We start from the raw sequence: 13,684 nt of genomic DNA, 5'->3' as shown, positions 1-13,684 counted from the left end.
GTTTTTGAAAGACCTAAGTGAACCCTCAGAAAATTAGTGCTTTGTATCTGTGTATTCTAGGAGTGTCTCTAGAGAATTTCCCACTATGTAAAGAGCTCCTAATTCCTCCTGGGACCCAAAACTACATGGTACGAATGCGACTGTATGATATCAACCGACGGCAATTAAACCTCACCATCAGGATTGTGTGTCGAGCAGAAGGGTCATTGAAAATCTTTATTTCTGCTCCATATTGGCTGATCAACAAAACAGGTATGTTGAGCTTCTGCCCTAGTAGCCCTTTCCTATCAATCCTAGGAATATGGGATTATTTTGTCAGCCATTCAGCTAGAGCCAATGCAAATTGATTCCTGAAAGAAATTTAGCTCCCTATGAGCCTCAGCTTCCTCTCCTAAGTGGGCATTGATGCTGCTTTGGCCACTATTAGCCAAACCCTATACTCTACATTCCTCAAATAAAACATTCAATTATCATTCTGGTCTGTCTTTTTAAAAAAATCTCAACTGCTGTTTGAGTTTATGTTGGAACATTTTTTGGGGTGCCATTTTTTATGATGTACATTGACAACCTAGACTGTGTCCAGAGGAAGGCAGCCGTAAGGGAGAAGGTACCATGTCATTCAAGGATTAGTTGGAGAAACTAAGGACTTTTAGCTGGACAAGTGAAGATTCTTCAGACACATGACAGCTTGAATATGTGAAGATCTGCCACATGGCTAAGGAATTAGACATTACCACTTGGCCCCAGAGGACAGATGTAGGAGAGTAGATGGAAACTGCAGAAAGACCGATTTAGGATCTGTGTAAAGGAAAACTTCCTGACAAGTAGAGCTGTCCAAAAATGGAATTATTTACTTCGCTAGGTATTGAGTTCCTCTTCACTGTAGTTTTTCAGTAAGCAGTTGGATGGTTATTTATTGGGGATATCTTGGAGAAAACTTTCCTGTTTAGGTTGGAATTGGACTAGATAGATATCAGACTAGATATTCTGCGTGGTTCCTTCCAGCTCTCCAATTTTATGGTTATGTGAATTCAATTTCCTTTGTCTTAATGCATTGGATCTGACTGATAGCAATTCTTCTCTACCTTATCTCTTCCCTGAAAGGGTTACCACTGATCTTTAGACAAGACAATGCAAAGACAGATGCTGCAGGACAGTTTGAAGAACATGAGCTGGCTCGGAGCCTGAGCCCCCTTTTATTCTGTTATGCTGACAAAGAACAGCCAAATCTGTAAGTAAAATTAATTATGGGAAGGGCGAACAAGCTCCTAGAGAGTGGAAAAAGTTAGCAAAGGATATAGGACTGGTATTTAAGTAGAAATATACTGTAGATAACAGTCCTGGCTTGGCAAGGAGATAGATAGGATGACCTAATGGGATTTTTTCCATATCTAATTTCTGTGTTATTTGATATCGAAAACAAACCATTAGTTGGTTTATAATAAAAGCACTGGGGGTGGTTTTACTTTGCATGTATTGAAGTCATACTTCTCATAACTGCAGTGGAGAAGAAACATTTTTTCCTTGCTATACTTCCCTATGCTACTTTTCCTTTCTGTAAGCTTTTTTGCAGGGAAGGAGGATGGGGGTGTATTAGAGATAGATTGGTCATCCATAAAAATATATACAGCTCTATCAGTCCAGTCCAAATCCTTTTGTGTAAGATTTTTTGAGATTTTTCCTTTTAACCTCTAACTAAAAGGTACCATTTCAAAAACTCAAAACATTTCATGGTTATCTTTATTATGGGAAAGAAAATGAAATCTGGCAAGAGTGATGTGAATTACTAAAAGGGAGCAGGAGAATGGTAGGGACCACTAATTTCATATTATACTTGTCTTTTCCCTACTGGTTTCTTTTCTTTCCTTTACTATTGAACTGGTATTGTCTGCCCAAGTCAAATTATAGCTCTAATCTTAGGAGGTGTCTGATATTACAAAGTCACATCTGAAGGATGTGTCTGCTCTTATAAAAACACCATTTCAATAGTCTATAGTATCCTGTTGATAGCCTCATACTGTTTTGAGACACACATAGTCTCTGTGCTTCTTTGAGTGTTCTACTTTAATAAATGTAGATTTGTTCCACCAAGCAAGACTAGAATTAAGTTTCAGTAATTTTGCATCCATGTTGAAAAGAGTATTGACTGGGGTTCTGGGCATGGCAAGAGGTGAAGAAAGCCATCTGTTAAGTTCAGCCAGATCAATGTTACTCTTTTGATTAAAGGCCTTTAATGCATTTTGATCTAAAACTTTATGTTAAAACGTCAAGTTTATTTTATGCATGTACACCAAAATGTTCACAGGGAGTCTCCTATCTGCTAAATGCACATGAACATTCCTGAAGTTTCCATAGTGTTTACTACCTTACTGCTTTTGACCAAATAACAATTTTATTGACAGTCTTTAGGCCTTTCTGTTTCCAATTCCTCTCTCTCTAGGAAGTAACTTGAGATTAAGTTATGCTTCCAGGAAAGAAAGCACAATGACTCACTTTGCCCTATTTACTTTTCAGTACTTAATTCTAAGACTCTTGTGTTGCTTCTCTCATACAAACTATTACAGAGGGAAGAGATAGATGATGATAGGATATTGACCATCTTAATGGAATCCTGCAGTTGGCAAGGAGTTAATTTAAGAGATAAATTAGGCTGGATATATTGATTTGGGGGGGAGGGTCATGTGTTTAAAAAATTGTAATTGAAATCCTGAAAATTGGTGTAAGCTTCTGTAGTAGTCTAGCTCATATCTTGTGACCGTGATGATAACTAGAATTTGAGCATTAGTGATAGGAATAAGTGGTGCCCAGAACCACAGGATCAAAGTTGGAAGGAGAAGCTGGTTTTGGAAGAATGTTGTTGTTTCCGTTCATTCAGTTGTGTCCTACTCTTTGTGATCCCATAGACCATAGCATATCAGGCCCTTCTGTCCTTCACCATCTCCAAAAGTCTGTCCAAGTTCATATTCATTGCTTCCATGACACTATCTCATTCTCTGTTATCCCCTTTTCCCTTTGCCTTCAATCTTTCCCAACATCATGGTCTTTTCCAGTGAGTCCTGTTTTCTTATGTGGACAAAGTATTTAAACTTCAGCATTTTACCTTCCATTGAATAGTCTGGATTGATTTCTTCAAGTATTGACTGATTTGACCTCCTTGCTGTACAAGGGACTCTCAAAGGTCTTCTCCAGCACCACAATTTGAAAGTGTCTGGGCACTTTGAAAGAGTAGACTTCTTTTTAAAAGTTTAAACTTCTTTTTATGTATTTTTGTTTGTTCTTACATTACTTTCACTTTTGAATAAATCCTTTCCTCTACCCACAGAGCCATCCCATGAACAAAGTCAAAAAGAAAAAAAAAAGGCAGTTCATCCAAACCCATCAATATATCTATCTCCTGAGTCTGGCAGTGTATACAATACTCTATACCCATAGTTCCCCACCATTGCATAGAAGAGAGAGGTGTATTTTCCCAACTGGAAGAGTAAATGTCTAAGATTCCTGACAGTTCTTAATTCTTACGATTCCATGAATTTAGTTTTGGGCAGTGAATTTGAAGTTTTAATTGACATCTAGATAGAGGTGGAGCTTTCTAATTCCTAAAAACAGTTGGAAGCATGTAACTGAAACTTGGGAGAAAGCTTAGTGCTACAGCTAGGGATTTGGAAGCCATCTTTATCCTAACAGAGGTGATGGTTGAAGCCATGGTAGCTGATGAGATCATCAGGGAAGAGAGCACAAGGCTGAGGACAGAACCTTGGGTAGTGCTTAGTCACACCTACATTTTAGGCACAGGATTAAGAAGAGGACCTAGGGCACAAACTGAACAAGAAGTAGAAGATCCAGGATAGCCTGATAGAAACAAAGGGGTGGAGTCATCCATGCCACATGGTGCCTATAGGTCTGGGGTCAGGTCTCAGAAAGGACCAGAGGCTCTAATGATTAGGGGACCTAAATGACTGGACCTACAGTAGTTCCATATCATGTACTCAGGGCAAAAAGTCTGATTATGAGAGGTTATGGAGTGAGTGGTGAATAGAGACCCCTTTTTCAGAAAGTATGTAGTGAGAAGAAAAGAGATGAATTGTCATCCCTGGTGGGGTGGGGAAAGCAGGTTTGAGGAAACCTTCACCCTTCCCTAACCCTGACCCCACCTCTAATGAGGAGATACAAACATGTTTGTAGGTTAAGGGGAAGGAGCTAGTGAAGAGGTTAAGAGGTATAATGAGGGGATAATTAATGGAGCCTAGTTTCATAATGAATGATCTTAGGGGAATGGGATGGAATAGAAAACATAACTGATGACACTGCCTTAAAATGGAGGGAAGGACACATCTTCTTCTAAATCATAAGGAAGGTAAGGAGATAAAAACGCAAAAGCAGAGTATATAAGGATTGGGTAGGATGTGTTTTACAACAGTAGGATAATGTATCCTCTTCTGTTTCTGATTTCCTTCCCTTTTGTTGACCTTAGACACACATTGGGCCAGTGTCATCAAGAAATAATTGATTAGAGCATCGGCCTTGGAGTCAGGAGTACCTGAGTTCAAATCTGGCCTCAGACACATAACACTTACTAGCTGTGTGACCCTGGGCAAGTCACTTAACCCCAATTGCCTCACTAAAAAAAAAATAATAATAATAATTGATAACTCCTACATTCTTTTCTGGGTTGTAATTGGTAGTTCAGACACTCAAATAGTCATATTTCTCAACTGATGCATTACCTTCCTTCCACTGAAGTTCTACTTTTGTCTTACTGTGGCATAGAGAGTACCCAGGGTTCTTGAGATCTCTTCCGGATGGAGTGCAAACTCTTTCTGATCCATCAGACTGGGAGGACTGTGGGTCTGTCATCAGAGGACCCACCCAACTGCCTTTGAAGAAGTTCGGCTTTAATTGGTTGGGTAAAACCAGGATGGAAATATTTGGCCACAGCACCTCAAAAAGACTCTCTCTCTCTCTCTCTCTCTCTCTCTCTCTCTCTCTCTCTCTCTCTCTCTCTCTCTTCAAGCCTAATGGGCTTGGGTGGTCCATCAGTGGGGGAACCCCCCACCACAGTCTGCACCATGATCATGGAGGCTTATGTGCTTTCCCTTGTGTTGGCATTCACTAACTTCACCTGTCATTCTTTGGACCTTTTTTCACAGCCTGGTAAAATTTTTTATGCCTTATCTGGCTGATTTGCCATCTGGTTTAAATGGCTAACATATTTGTTGAATCTGGGGAACTTTAACCCATTCCTGAGCAGAACATTTTTATTGCACAAAATTGCAGAAGAATCCTGCTTTCAATCAATTCACTATACTGTGGCAGCTAGGTGGCACAGTGAGCAAACCACCAGCCCTAGATTCAGGAAGACCTGAGTTTAAATCCAGCCTCAGATACTTGACACTTACTAACTTTGTGACCTTGGGAAAGTCACTTAACCCTCATTGCCCTGCCAAAAAATTCACTATATTCATATAGCCAGTGCTTAAAGGACCTGATTGCTGTGATCAACCATAATAGACACTGGACCTGTGGTCTCACAGGCATATTCCACTTACTTGCTTTTCTGCCCAACAGCTGCACCATGAGGATTGGAAGGGGAATTCACCCTGAAGGCGTGCCTGGCTGGTGCCAGGGCTTTTCACTGGATGGTGGGAGTGGCGTTCGGGCCCTGAAAGTGATCCAACCAGGAAACCGGCCTGGCCTGATTTATAACATCGGTATGTGACCTCTGGTTCCTTTTCGAAGATAGACCCCGGCCACGGCGCTGCAGCCTGCCCCAGTGCAGCAGTGGCCTTTAGGTCACCTCTCTGGGAGCAGGAAGTGAGGGCTGTCTGTTTCATTTCATACTCACCTGGGTCCAGGAAAAGCTATCATTTTGACTCGAATCCTTGTATTTTGGAGTGTAATAGGGATACTTAGGCTTTTCAACATTTCCCCCACATTCGTTTAAACTTTGCAAACTCCCAGAGGCTGATTGGCAGTTTTCTCCATGAAACTGGAACAGAGAGTTTCCATGACTGGGATGGCACTGAAGGGCAAGTCTGGGCCAGAAGCAGGATTAGAACTCAGTCCTTTGAACCTGAAGAGAATGGAGGAAAATTGCAGTTGGTGACTCTGCTAAAATCCTTGAATGAAGGGCATCTAGAGAGGGGTGGAGCTTTCTACGTCACAGAGAGACCGAGAGTCTTTTTGTAGGTATTAAGGTAGATTTGGCTTGTTTGCCTTTAAAAGAAACCGCAATGATGATAATGACAATCATGATGCGTCTAAGAACTCCCCCAGACGGAGTGTCAGCTCCTTTAAGGCAGTGGCTAGCATATAGTAGGTGCTCAGTAAGTACTTGTTCAGTCAAACAGACACCTCCACAGTCAGGCATCACCATTCATACGTTCAAAGGGAAACACCACGATGCCAGCATTGCACTGTTTACCCAGAATTCTCTGGGGAGCTCTTGGAGCAGCCTTCTAGGTATGTCCTGGCTTTTGTAGATGATCAGGACTGCCTTGGTTGGTACTTGGTTGGTACATGAGTTTTCATTGTTTGCTGCCCTCTGCTACTTAAACCTCATCGACATGAAGAGTGTCAAAGGAGAAAAGGCCTTTCTCTCATTTCATGCCAAATTGGGCTTTCTCTTTGGTAGCTTGTACTCATCTGATGTGGTTCCCAAAGCGAGCCAGAACAGGTTAATTTTTATTGGGTGTGGAGATGCTGAGAGAACAAATGGAGAAAAATCCAACAAACTGTTTTCTAGAAAACTGGTCTCTCTGCCAAGTGACGAATGTAAGTGAAATGGAGTACTCCTGTAGAGTCCTGTGTGTGAGAACTGTCGCTGGAGCACACAGCCACTTCTGCTAGGGGAAATATTGACCTATATGGCCCTTGGAAAAGAGGGCATGGTCTTATGCTGTAGGGAGGAACTTGAATTCATTTTAAAATTTATTTTTATTCATTTTGTTAAATACTTACCAATTACATGTAAAAAGACTTTTTAACAATCATTTTTTTAAAATTCGAGTTCCAAATTCTCTCCTTCCTGCCTGCCCCTCCTCCATCCTTGAGAAGGCAAGCAATTTAATATATCAGTTATACATGTGAATTTATGTAAAACATTTGTCCATATTAGCCAAAAGAAAACAAAGATCCCCCCCCCCCCAAAAAAAAAGGAAGGAAGTAAAAAAAAAAAGTCTGCTTCAGTCTGTACTCAGAGTTCATCAGTTCTCTCTCTGGAGGTAGATAGCATTTTTCATCATGGGTCTTTTAGAATGGTCTTAGATCATTGTCTTAATCAGTATAGCTCAGTTTTTCACAGTTGTCATGGTCACAGTATTGCTGTTATTGTATACAATGATCTCCTGGTTCTGCTCACTTCAGTCTGCATCAGTTCACATAAGTCCTCCAGGTTTTTCTGAAAGCATCCTGCTTGTCATTTCTTATATCACAATAGGCAACAGAGAGCGCAGTTTTCCCAATGTCCTCATTGCAGCAGGAGCTGCGGCTCCCGTATCGGACTGCACAGCCACACTGTGGCCTGTGGCTCTTCAAGGTGCTGATCCATGGTCATTCTCGATTGGTGGAAGCCTACTACTATTGTATCATAATCATATACCACAACTTGTTCAGCCATTTGCCAATTGATGGGCATTGAAGGGCACGAATTCATTTTCATGGGAAATAATGGTCTCTGTACTCTTTGAAAAACAATGTGGATAATTCTCTGTAAGCCATATTTTAGGCACAGTCCACCTGAAGGGACGACCATTTTGACTTCTCAGGCTTCAGGATCATCGTTTTGGGGGGGGGGTTGTTGGTGTTGGTGTTGGTGTTGGTGGTTTTATTTTGGTTTGTTTTGGTTTGGTTTTTTTGCAGGGCAATGGGGGTTAAGTGACTTGCCCAGGGTCACACAGCTAGTAAGTGTCAAGTGTCTGAGGCCGGATTTGAGCTCAGGTACTCCTGAATCCAGGGCTGGTGCTTTGTCCACTACGCCACCTAGCTGCCCCTGTTGTTGTTTTAGTCAGCTAGTGATTTGTAGAAAACTTACCAGAAGCAGTCTGCTCCACCCATGGGAATTGTGTCTCTCCCCCTACCCCCCAAGTGTCTTTGTACTGTGCTGCCTTCATTCATTCATTCAACAAGCATTTAAGTTCCTCCTACAGCCCAGCATTATAGTAGGTGAGAGACTCAAAGACAAAAAATCAAGCAGTTCCTGTCCCTCAAGGCAAGGAGAAACATATACATAGAAACTTAAGTGTAAATTCTACCCAGAGTAGATACAGAATGTCTTCTGAAGGGAGAAGCTAGACATTAGACTGCTAGGGAATGGCCTTCTATAGGAGGTGGCACCTGATCTGAGCTTTGAAGGAAGCCGGGGATGCCTTGGGGTAAAGGCGAGGTGGGAAGATATGTCAGGCCTGGGGCTTGGCCTATGCCAAGTCAAGAAGATGGAACACGGAATGTTGTGGAGGGGAGCAGCAGAAGGTGTGGTATGTGAAGGAGAGCAATGCCTACTGAGCCTGAGAAGACCAGCTGGGACCAGCTCTAAGAGGGCTTTCAAAACCACCCAGAGGAGGCCGACAGGAGGGCCAGACATGTCCTTGAGGAATGTCAGTGTGGCAGCTGTGCAGAGAAGGGATCATAGAGAAGAGAGCCTGGAGGTAGGAGACCAGGCAGTCCAGCTGGGCCAAGCAGCCACATTGTTGGAGTCCTGGCAGCTGGCACAGGCTTAGTTCCCGTTGAGACGTTATTGTAAAGTCAGACTCAGCATCAAGTGATGCTTTCCAAGACCAAGGAAATGAAAGAACAAGCATGTTTTAAGCATCTCAGTGCTAGGGATACAGAGATGCTAGCTGCTGCCACATTACTATAGGAAAAGGCATGCGATGCGCCATTTACTGGTGTAATGAAGCGAGTAGAGAGACCGTTTTAGCAAACCAGTTGACTTGGTGTTTTATGATTTATTCAGCCCTTTAGGTCTCTGCAAGCCTTGAAAATTGTCCAGACATTTGTTGATATTGATAATTGTCATTTCCTGAAAATGCCTAGTTATCATGTGTGCCCCTATGGTGATCCTGGGTAGGCTTTGTGTTGTTTACTCTTGGCTTGTTGGTATCAGGTAAGCTACCTTTACAAAGTCACTCAAGGTTTGGATTTGGCGTTTTCAGGTTTTCTTTCTCATTGTTTTTTCATAATGCTTTCTCTTTTGGATCATGGTATGTAAAGTATATAGCTCATGGTAGGGAAAAGACTGACCTCCGTGTCCACCAAGGATAAGCAAGTCAGGAAGAGACTTAAATTGCATTCTTTTGAGCATTTTGATTCGACTGAATTCTTAGGACATGAGAGAAAAGAACAATAATGTGGACAGGAAAGACCAGAGAGGTTCTAGGAGAGAGAGGGATAGTTAAATTAAGGACAGGAGCTGCTGTTTGAAGGGCTAAGATTTTTTAACTGGGCCTTGGGACCTAGGATGTCCTAGTTCTGCATCTCTTCCTTCAGGCCTATATGTTTTGGGGGACCCACTCATTTTCTCTGTATCTCCACACAGAGCTATAAAGTAAGGGTAATTTAACCAACTTACAGGGAAATTGGAGTTTTATTGTTGTTTTTTAACTTTTGTTGGTTGGTTGAGGTCTTCAGATGAAAGGTGCTTTTCTGGGTGACCAAGAATGAGGATGATGGTTAAAATTGGGAATGTTTGGAGCATAAGCTTAAACATAGGTAGGCAAAGGCGGGTTATATAAAGTTATAAGTGACCAGCCTACTTGCTACTTAAAACTAAAGTGCTTGTGGATGAATTCCTGTCCATTTTAACCCCACTGGCTGGGTTTATTATAGTGTTTCTTTTCTTTCTTTCTTTCTTTTTTTTTTGAAAAGGTAAAAAGGGCAAAACATGTTATTCAATAATTTTAAAATGTTTGCATCCCTACATGAGAAGAAGATACTTGTAACTTTTTTTTTTCATCTTATACTATTGCTGTTATTTTGTATACAGTACATTTCACTCTTCTTCAGTTCATGTAGGTCTTTCCAGGTTTTTCTGATAGTATCCTGTTCATTATAACCTGTTAATCATAGCCTTAAACTTGACAAAGAATTTTCTTCATAATAGCCCAGCAAAGTAGGCACCACACGTTTTGCCTTTATAATCAATCATCATAACTATTTCCCTCCATCCTATTCCCTTCCCATGATATTTACTCTATTTTCTATCTTTTTTTTACCTATTCCTCAAAAGTGTTTTACTTCTGACTGTCCCCTCCCCCGCTCTGCACTCCCTTTTTTTCACCCTTCCCTCCTACTTTCCTGTAGGGTTAAATAGATTACTTCTCCCAATTGGGTGTTGAATTTATTACTGTGTTTCTAAGGAAATCAGGCTAGTCAGGAGTGGTCAGTAATGAACCAGGTGGTTGTAGATGAAATGCTACTCAAATTAGAATAGGAAGCTCCACTCTGCTAATAGGATCATGCTTTCATTTCTAAATCTGCACAGTTTGATAAGTGAATCAAGAGCTTAGTGAGCCAGTAAAGACTTATGAAGCACCTATTGTATGCTAGGGATAGTGCTAAATACTGTTGATACCAAGGCTGTTCTTGCCCTTAAGGAACTCATACTCTAATTGTGCAAGCAGTGGTATACAAACAAGCTATAGACAGCATAAGTAGGAAATAATCAACAGAGGGAAGGCACTAGAATTAAGAGCGATTGGGCAAGACTCTCTGTAGAAAGTGGGATTTTAGTGGGACTTAAGTCAGAAAGGACAGTAGTTGGAGTGGAGGAAAAAGAGCATTCTGGGCATGGAGGGATAGCCAGAGAAAACCCAGAGATGAAAGATGAGTGTTTTGTTTGGGCAAAAGCCAGGAAGCTGGTGTGACTGGATCAAAAATACCTGGGGAGGGCAGCTAGGTGACGCAGTAGATAAAGCACTGGCCCTGGATTTAGAAAGACCTCAGTTCAAATCCAGCCTCAGACACTTGACACTAGCTGTGTGACTCTGGGCAAGCCACTTAACCCTCACTGCCCCCACCCTACCCCAAAAAAAATCTATAGAAAGGGGGCAGCTAGGTGGTGCAGAGGATAAAGCACTGGCCTTGGATTCAGGAGGACCTGAGTTCAAATCCAGCCTCAGACACTTGACACTTACTAGCTGTGTGACCCTAGGCAAGTCACTTAACCCTCAATGCCCAGCAAAAAAAAAAAAATCTATAAAGATGCCTGGGGAGGAAGATGCAAGAGGACTAGAAAAGTAGGAGGGGCTAGGTTATAAAAGGCTTTGAACACCAAACAAGTTTTCATAATTTGGTTCTGGAGGTGATAGGGAGCCACTAAAGTTTATTGTATAGTGAGGTGACATGGCTAGACCTGCACTGTAGAAATATAACTTTAGTGGCTGAATGGAGGATAGATTGAAGTGGGGAGAGACTTGAGGCAGTCAGACTCATCAGTAGGCTGTTGGCCTACACCACATGTGACAATGTGTCAGAAGAGACGTGGAAACATATTCAAGAGGTATTGCAAAGGGTGAAATTGGCAGGCCTTGGCAACATGTTGGATATGGGGGGTGACACATAGTGGAGAATCAATGATGACACCTACATGGTGAACCAGGAGGGAGAAGTCTGGAAGGGAGAAAGGTTTGAGGGGCATATCTGTTTTGAACCTGTTGATTTTATGTTGTCTACTGGACATCTGGTTCAAGATATCCGTTAGGCAGTTGGAGGTGTGAGTCTGGAGGTCAGCAGAGAGGTTAGGGAGGGTATGTAGATTTAAGAATCATCTGCTCTGTGCTTAGAGATGGTAATTAAATCTACAGGAACTGATTAAATTACTGAGTGAAATAGTATAGGAGAAGAAAAGAGGGCCCAGGAGAGAACTCGTAGAGACACCCAATTTTGAACATGAAAGATATTTGTTATTGTTTGGTGTTGGTCAAACTCTTTTCTTTCTCTGGATCTACTGATCAGAATTGCTTTTATTTTTAGGTATTGATGTCAAAAAAGGCCGAGGTCGCTACATTGATACTTGCATGGTCAACTTTGCACCTCGTTATCTGCTAGATAATAAATCTTCTCACAAGCTAGCTTTTGCACAGAGAGAATTTGCCAAGGGACAGGTGAGAAATTTTCTTATAAAGAGTGGCTGGTACTTAATAATAGCCTAATGGCGTTGGACAAGCTGGCTGTTTGAGAAGCATTCTTCTTAAAACCAGCTTTGTGAGAACTTAGAGGCTGTTATTAATGGAATACCTATTCCATGTGCTGTAGTCAAAACAAGAAATAGAAGTGCCTTATTCAAATATTCATGTTAACATAAATCATGATTGAGTTTATTTTGGGACACCTGGAAAAAAAACCTGTGTCTAAGAAGTGTTCACATTTATGAGTACAAGGCACTTGGGGACTCCGTTTTGGGTGGGAATCAAGAGATCTCACAGTTTGAAGTTGGAAAGTGACTCAGTTTTGTTGACTTGTCTTTAACGGGCTGCTCTCTCTTAGGGAACATCCAATCCTGAAGGTTATATCTCTACCCTCCCTGGTTCCAGTGTGGTTTTCCACTGGCCCCGCAATGACTACGACCAGCTCTTATGTGTGAGGTTGATGGATGTCCCCAATTGCATTTGGTCTGGAGGCTTTGAAGTCAACAAGAACAACTCATTCCACATCAACATGAGGTAAACCTAGGGCATCCCTATTGAGACAAAATAACAGTTTCATTGGGAATGCAATAATGGAAACTGTTCCCCTGCCTTCCCCTGACGTGGTTTGTTTGTGTTTAGTTTGGCCTTGACAGGTGGTACCTTAGAGATCTTTAACCTGGTGAAGCTCATGCAAGTATGAATGTGTTGGTAGAATGAGATGAAAGGCAATGTCCGTCTTCTTTGCCATAGTGAAGAAACTACTTGTATTCAGGTGGATTGTTCTGACAGGCTACAAAAAAGTCCAAGGGTTAGAATTGTCAGAAGAGCTCTGAGCTCATGTGATGAACTAATGATTGCCTGGAGCTCTGAGAATTGTGCTCACATTTAGATGAAGAATCTGATGACCTATTCTTACACGTTTGTCCAGATCCCAGTGACTCAGTGCCATTCCCATAACTAGTCTGGCTCCACAGTCCCAGCCTAAGCATCTTCAAGCCTTTAATAGTGAAAGTCAAGAATAAAACCAAGCTAGTCCAAGGAGTATTTTTCCAGTTTCAGTATCACCTCACTTCTCTTGTCCTTTGAAACTGGATCCAAAGAATTTTGGATTCTGTGATAGAGCATGCACTTTGGATCCCCACATTGCCTTTTATATCCATGTATTAATAGGGCTTCATCATGTCCATTCATGGAAAGGAGCAGTTATGTGGAAAAAAATCCCCAAATCATTTCTGTTGGACTTAGGGAGGCATTAGCTTGTTGGGGCGTGGTCCTGAGCTTGGTGGGATCAGTGATTTCAGCACCTTGGTGTGGGTGTTCCACAGAGGTCCAGCTTCTCTTCCTGCAGCACTCTCCCCTGACCACATTTACAGGAGTGCAACTATCACCTTTACACAGAGAGTTCCATGCCTGCGTCTCCAGTTGCAACCTCTCCTCTCTAAAATCAATAAATAAATACGGTTTGATGGGGACACTTTGCATGCTTTCCATCTACATGTGATGTTCTACACCTCCAGTCCCTCATCTCACCAATGAAGGGAGAGAAATGCATTCTCTTATTT

At 41.8% G+C, this 13,684-nt stretch overlaps 1 protein-coding gene across 6 annotated transcripts in view; it reads left to right on the top strand.

Annotated features, from left to right (window-relative positions):
* VPS13D (vacuolar protein sorting 13 homolog D) overlaps window positions 1-13,684 on the top strand; it is a 338,497-nt gene that overhangs the window by 148,123 nt on the left and 176,690 nt on the right. For all 6 annotated transcript variants that reach the window (XM_043991354.1, XM_043991352.1, XM_043991351.1 and 3 more), the window contains 5 exons: window positions 61-252; window positions 1,105-1,231; window positions 5,566-5,708; window positions 11,968-12,098; window positions 12,481-12,656. In XM_043991354.1, the coding sequence (XP_043847289.1) occupies window positions 61-252; window positions 1,105-1,231; window positions 5,566-5,708; window positions 11,968-12,098; window positions 12,481-12,656 (769 nt within the window). The remainder of the gene's footprint in view (window positions 1-60; window positions 253-1,104; window positions 1,232-5,565; window positions 5,709-11,967; window positions 12,099-12,480; window positions 12,657-13,684) is intronic.

The sequence above is a fragment of the Dromiciops gliroides genome, chromosome 3 (genome assembly GCF_019393635.1).
Source record: "Dromiciops gliroides isolate mDroGli1 chromosome 3, mDroGli1.pri, whole genome shotgun sequence".
Classification (NCBI taxonomy): Eukaryota; Metazoa; Chordata; class Mammalia; order Microbiotheria; family Microbiotheriidae; genus Dromiciops; species Dromiciops gliroides.
The sequence above is the reverse complement of the archived record's forward strand: the minus strand, read 5'-3'. Positions and strand labels throughout refer to the sequence as shown.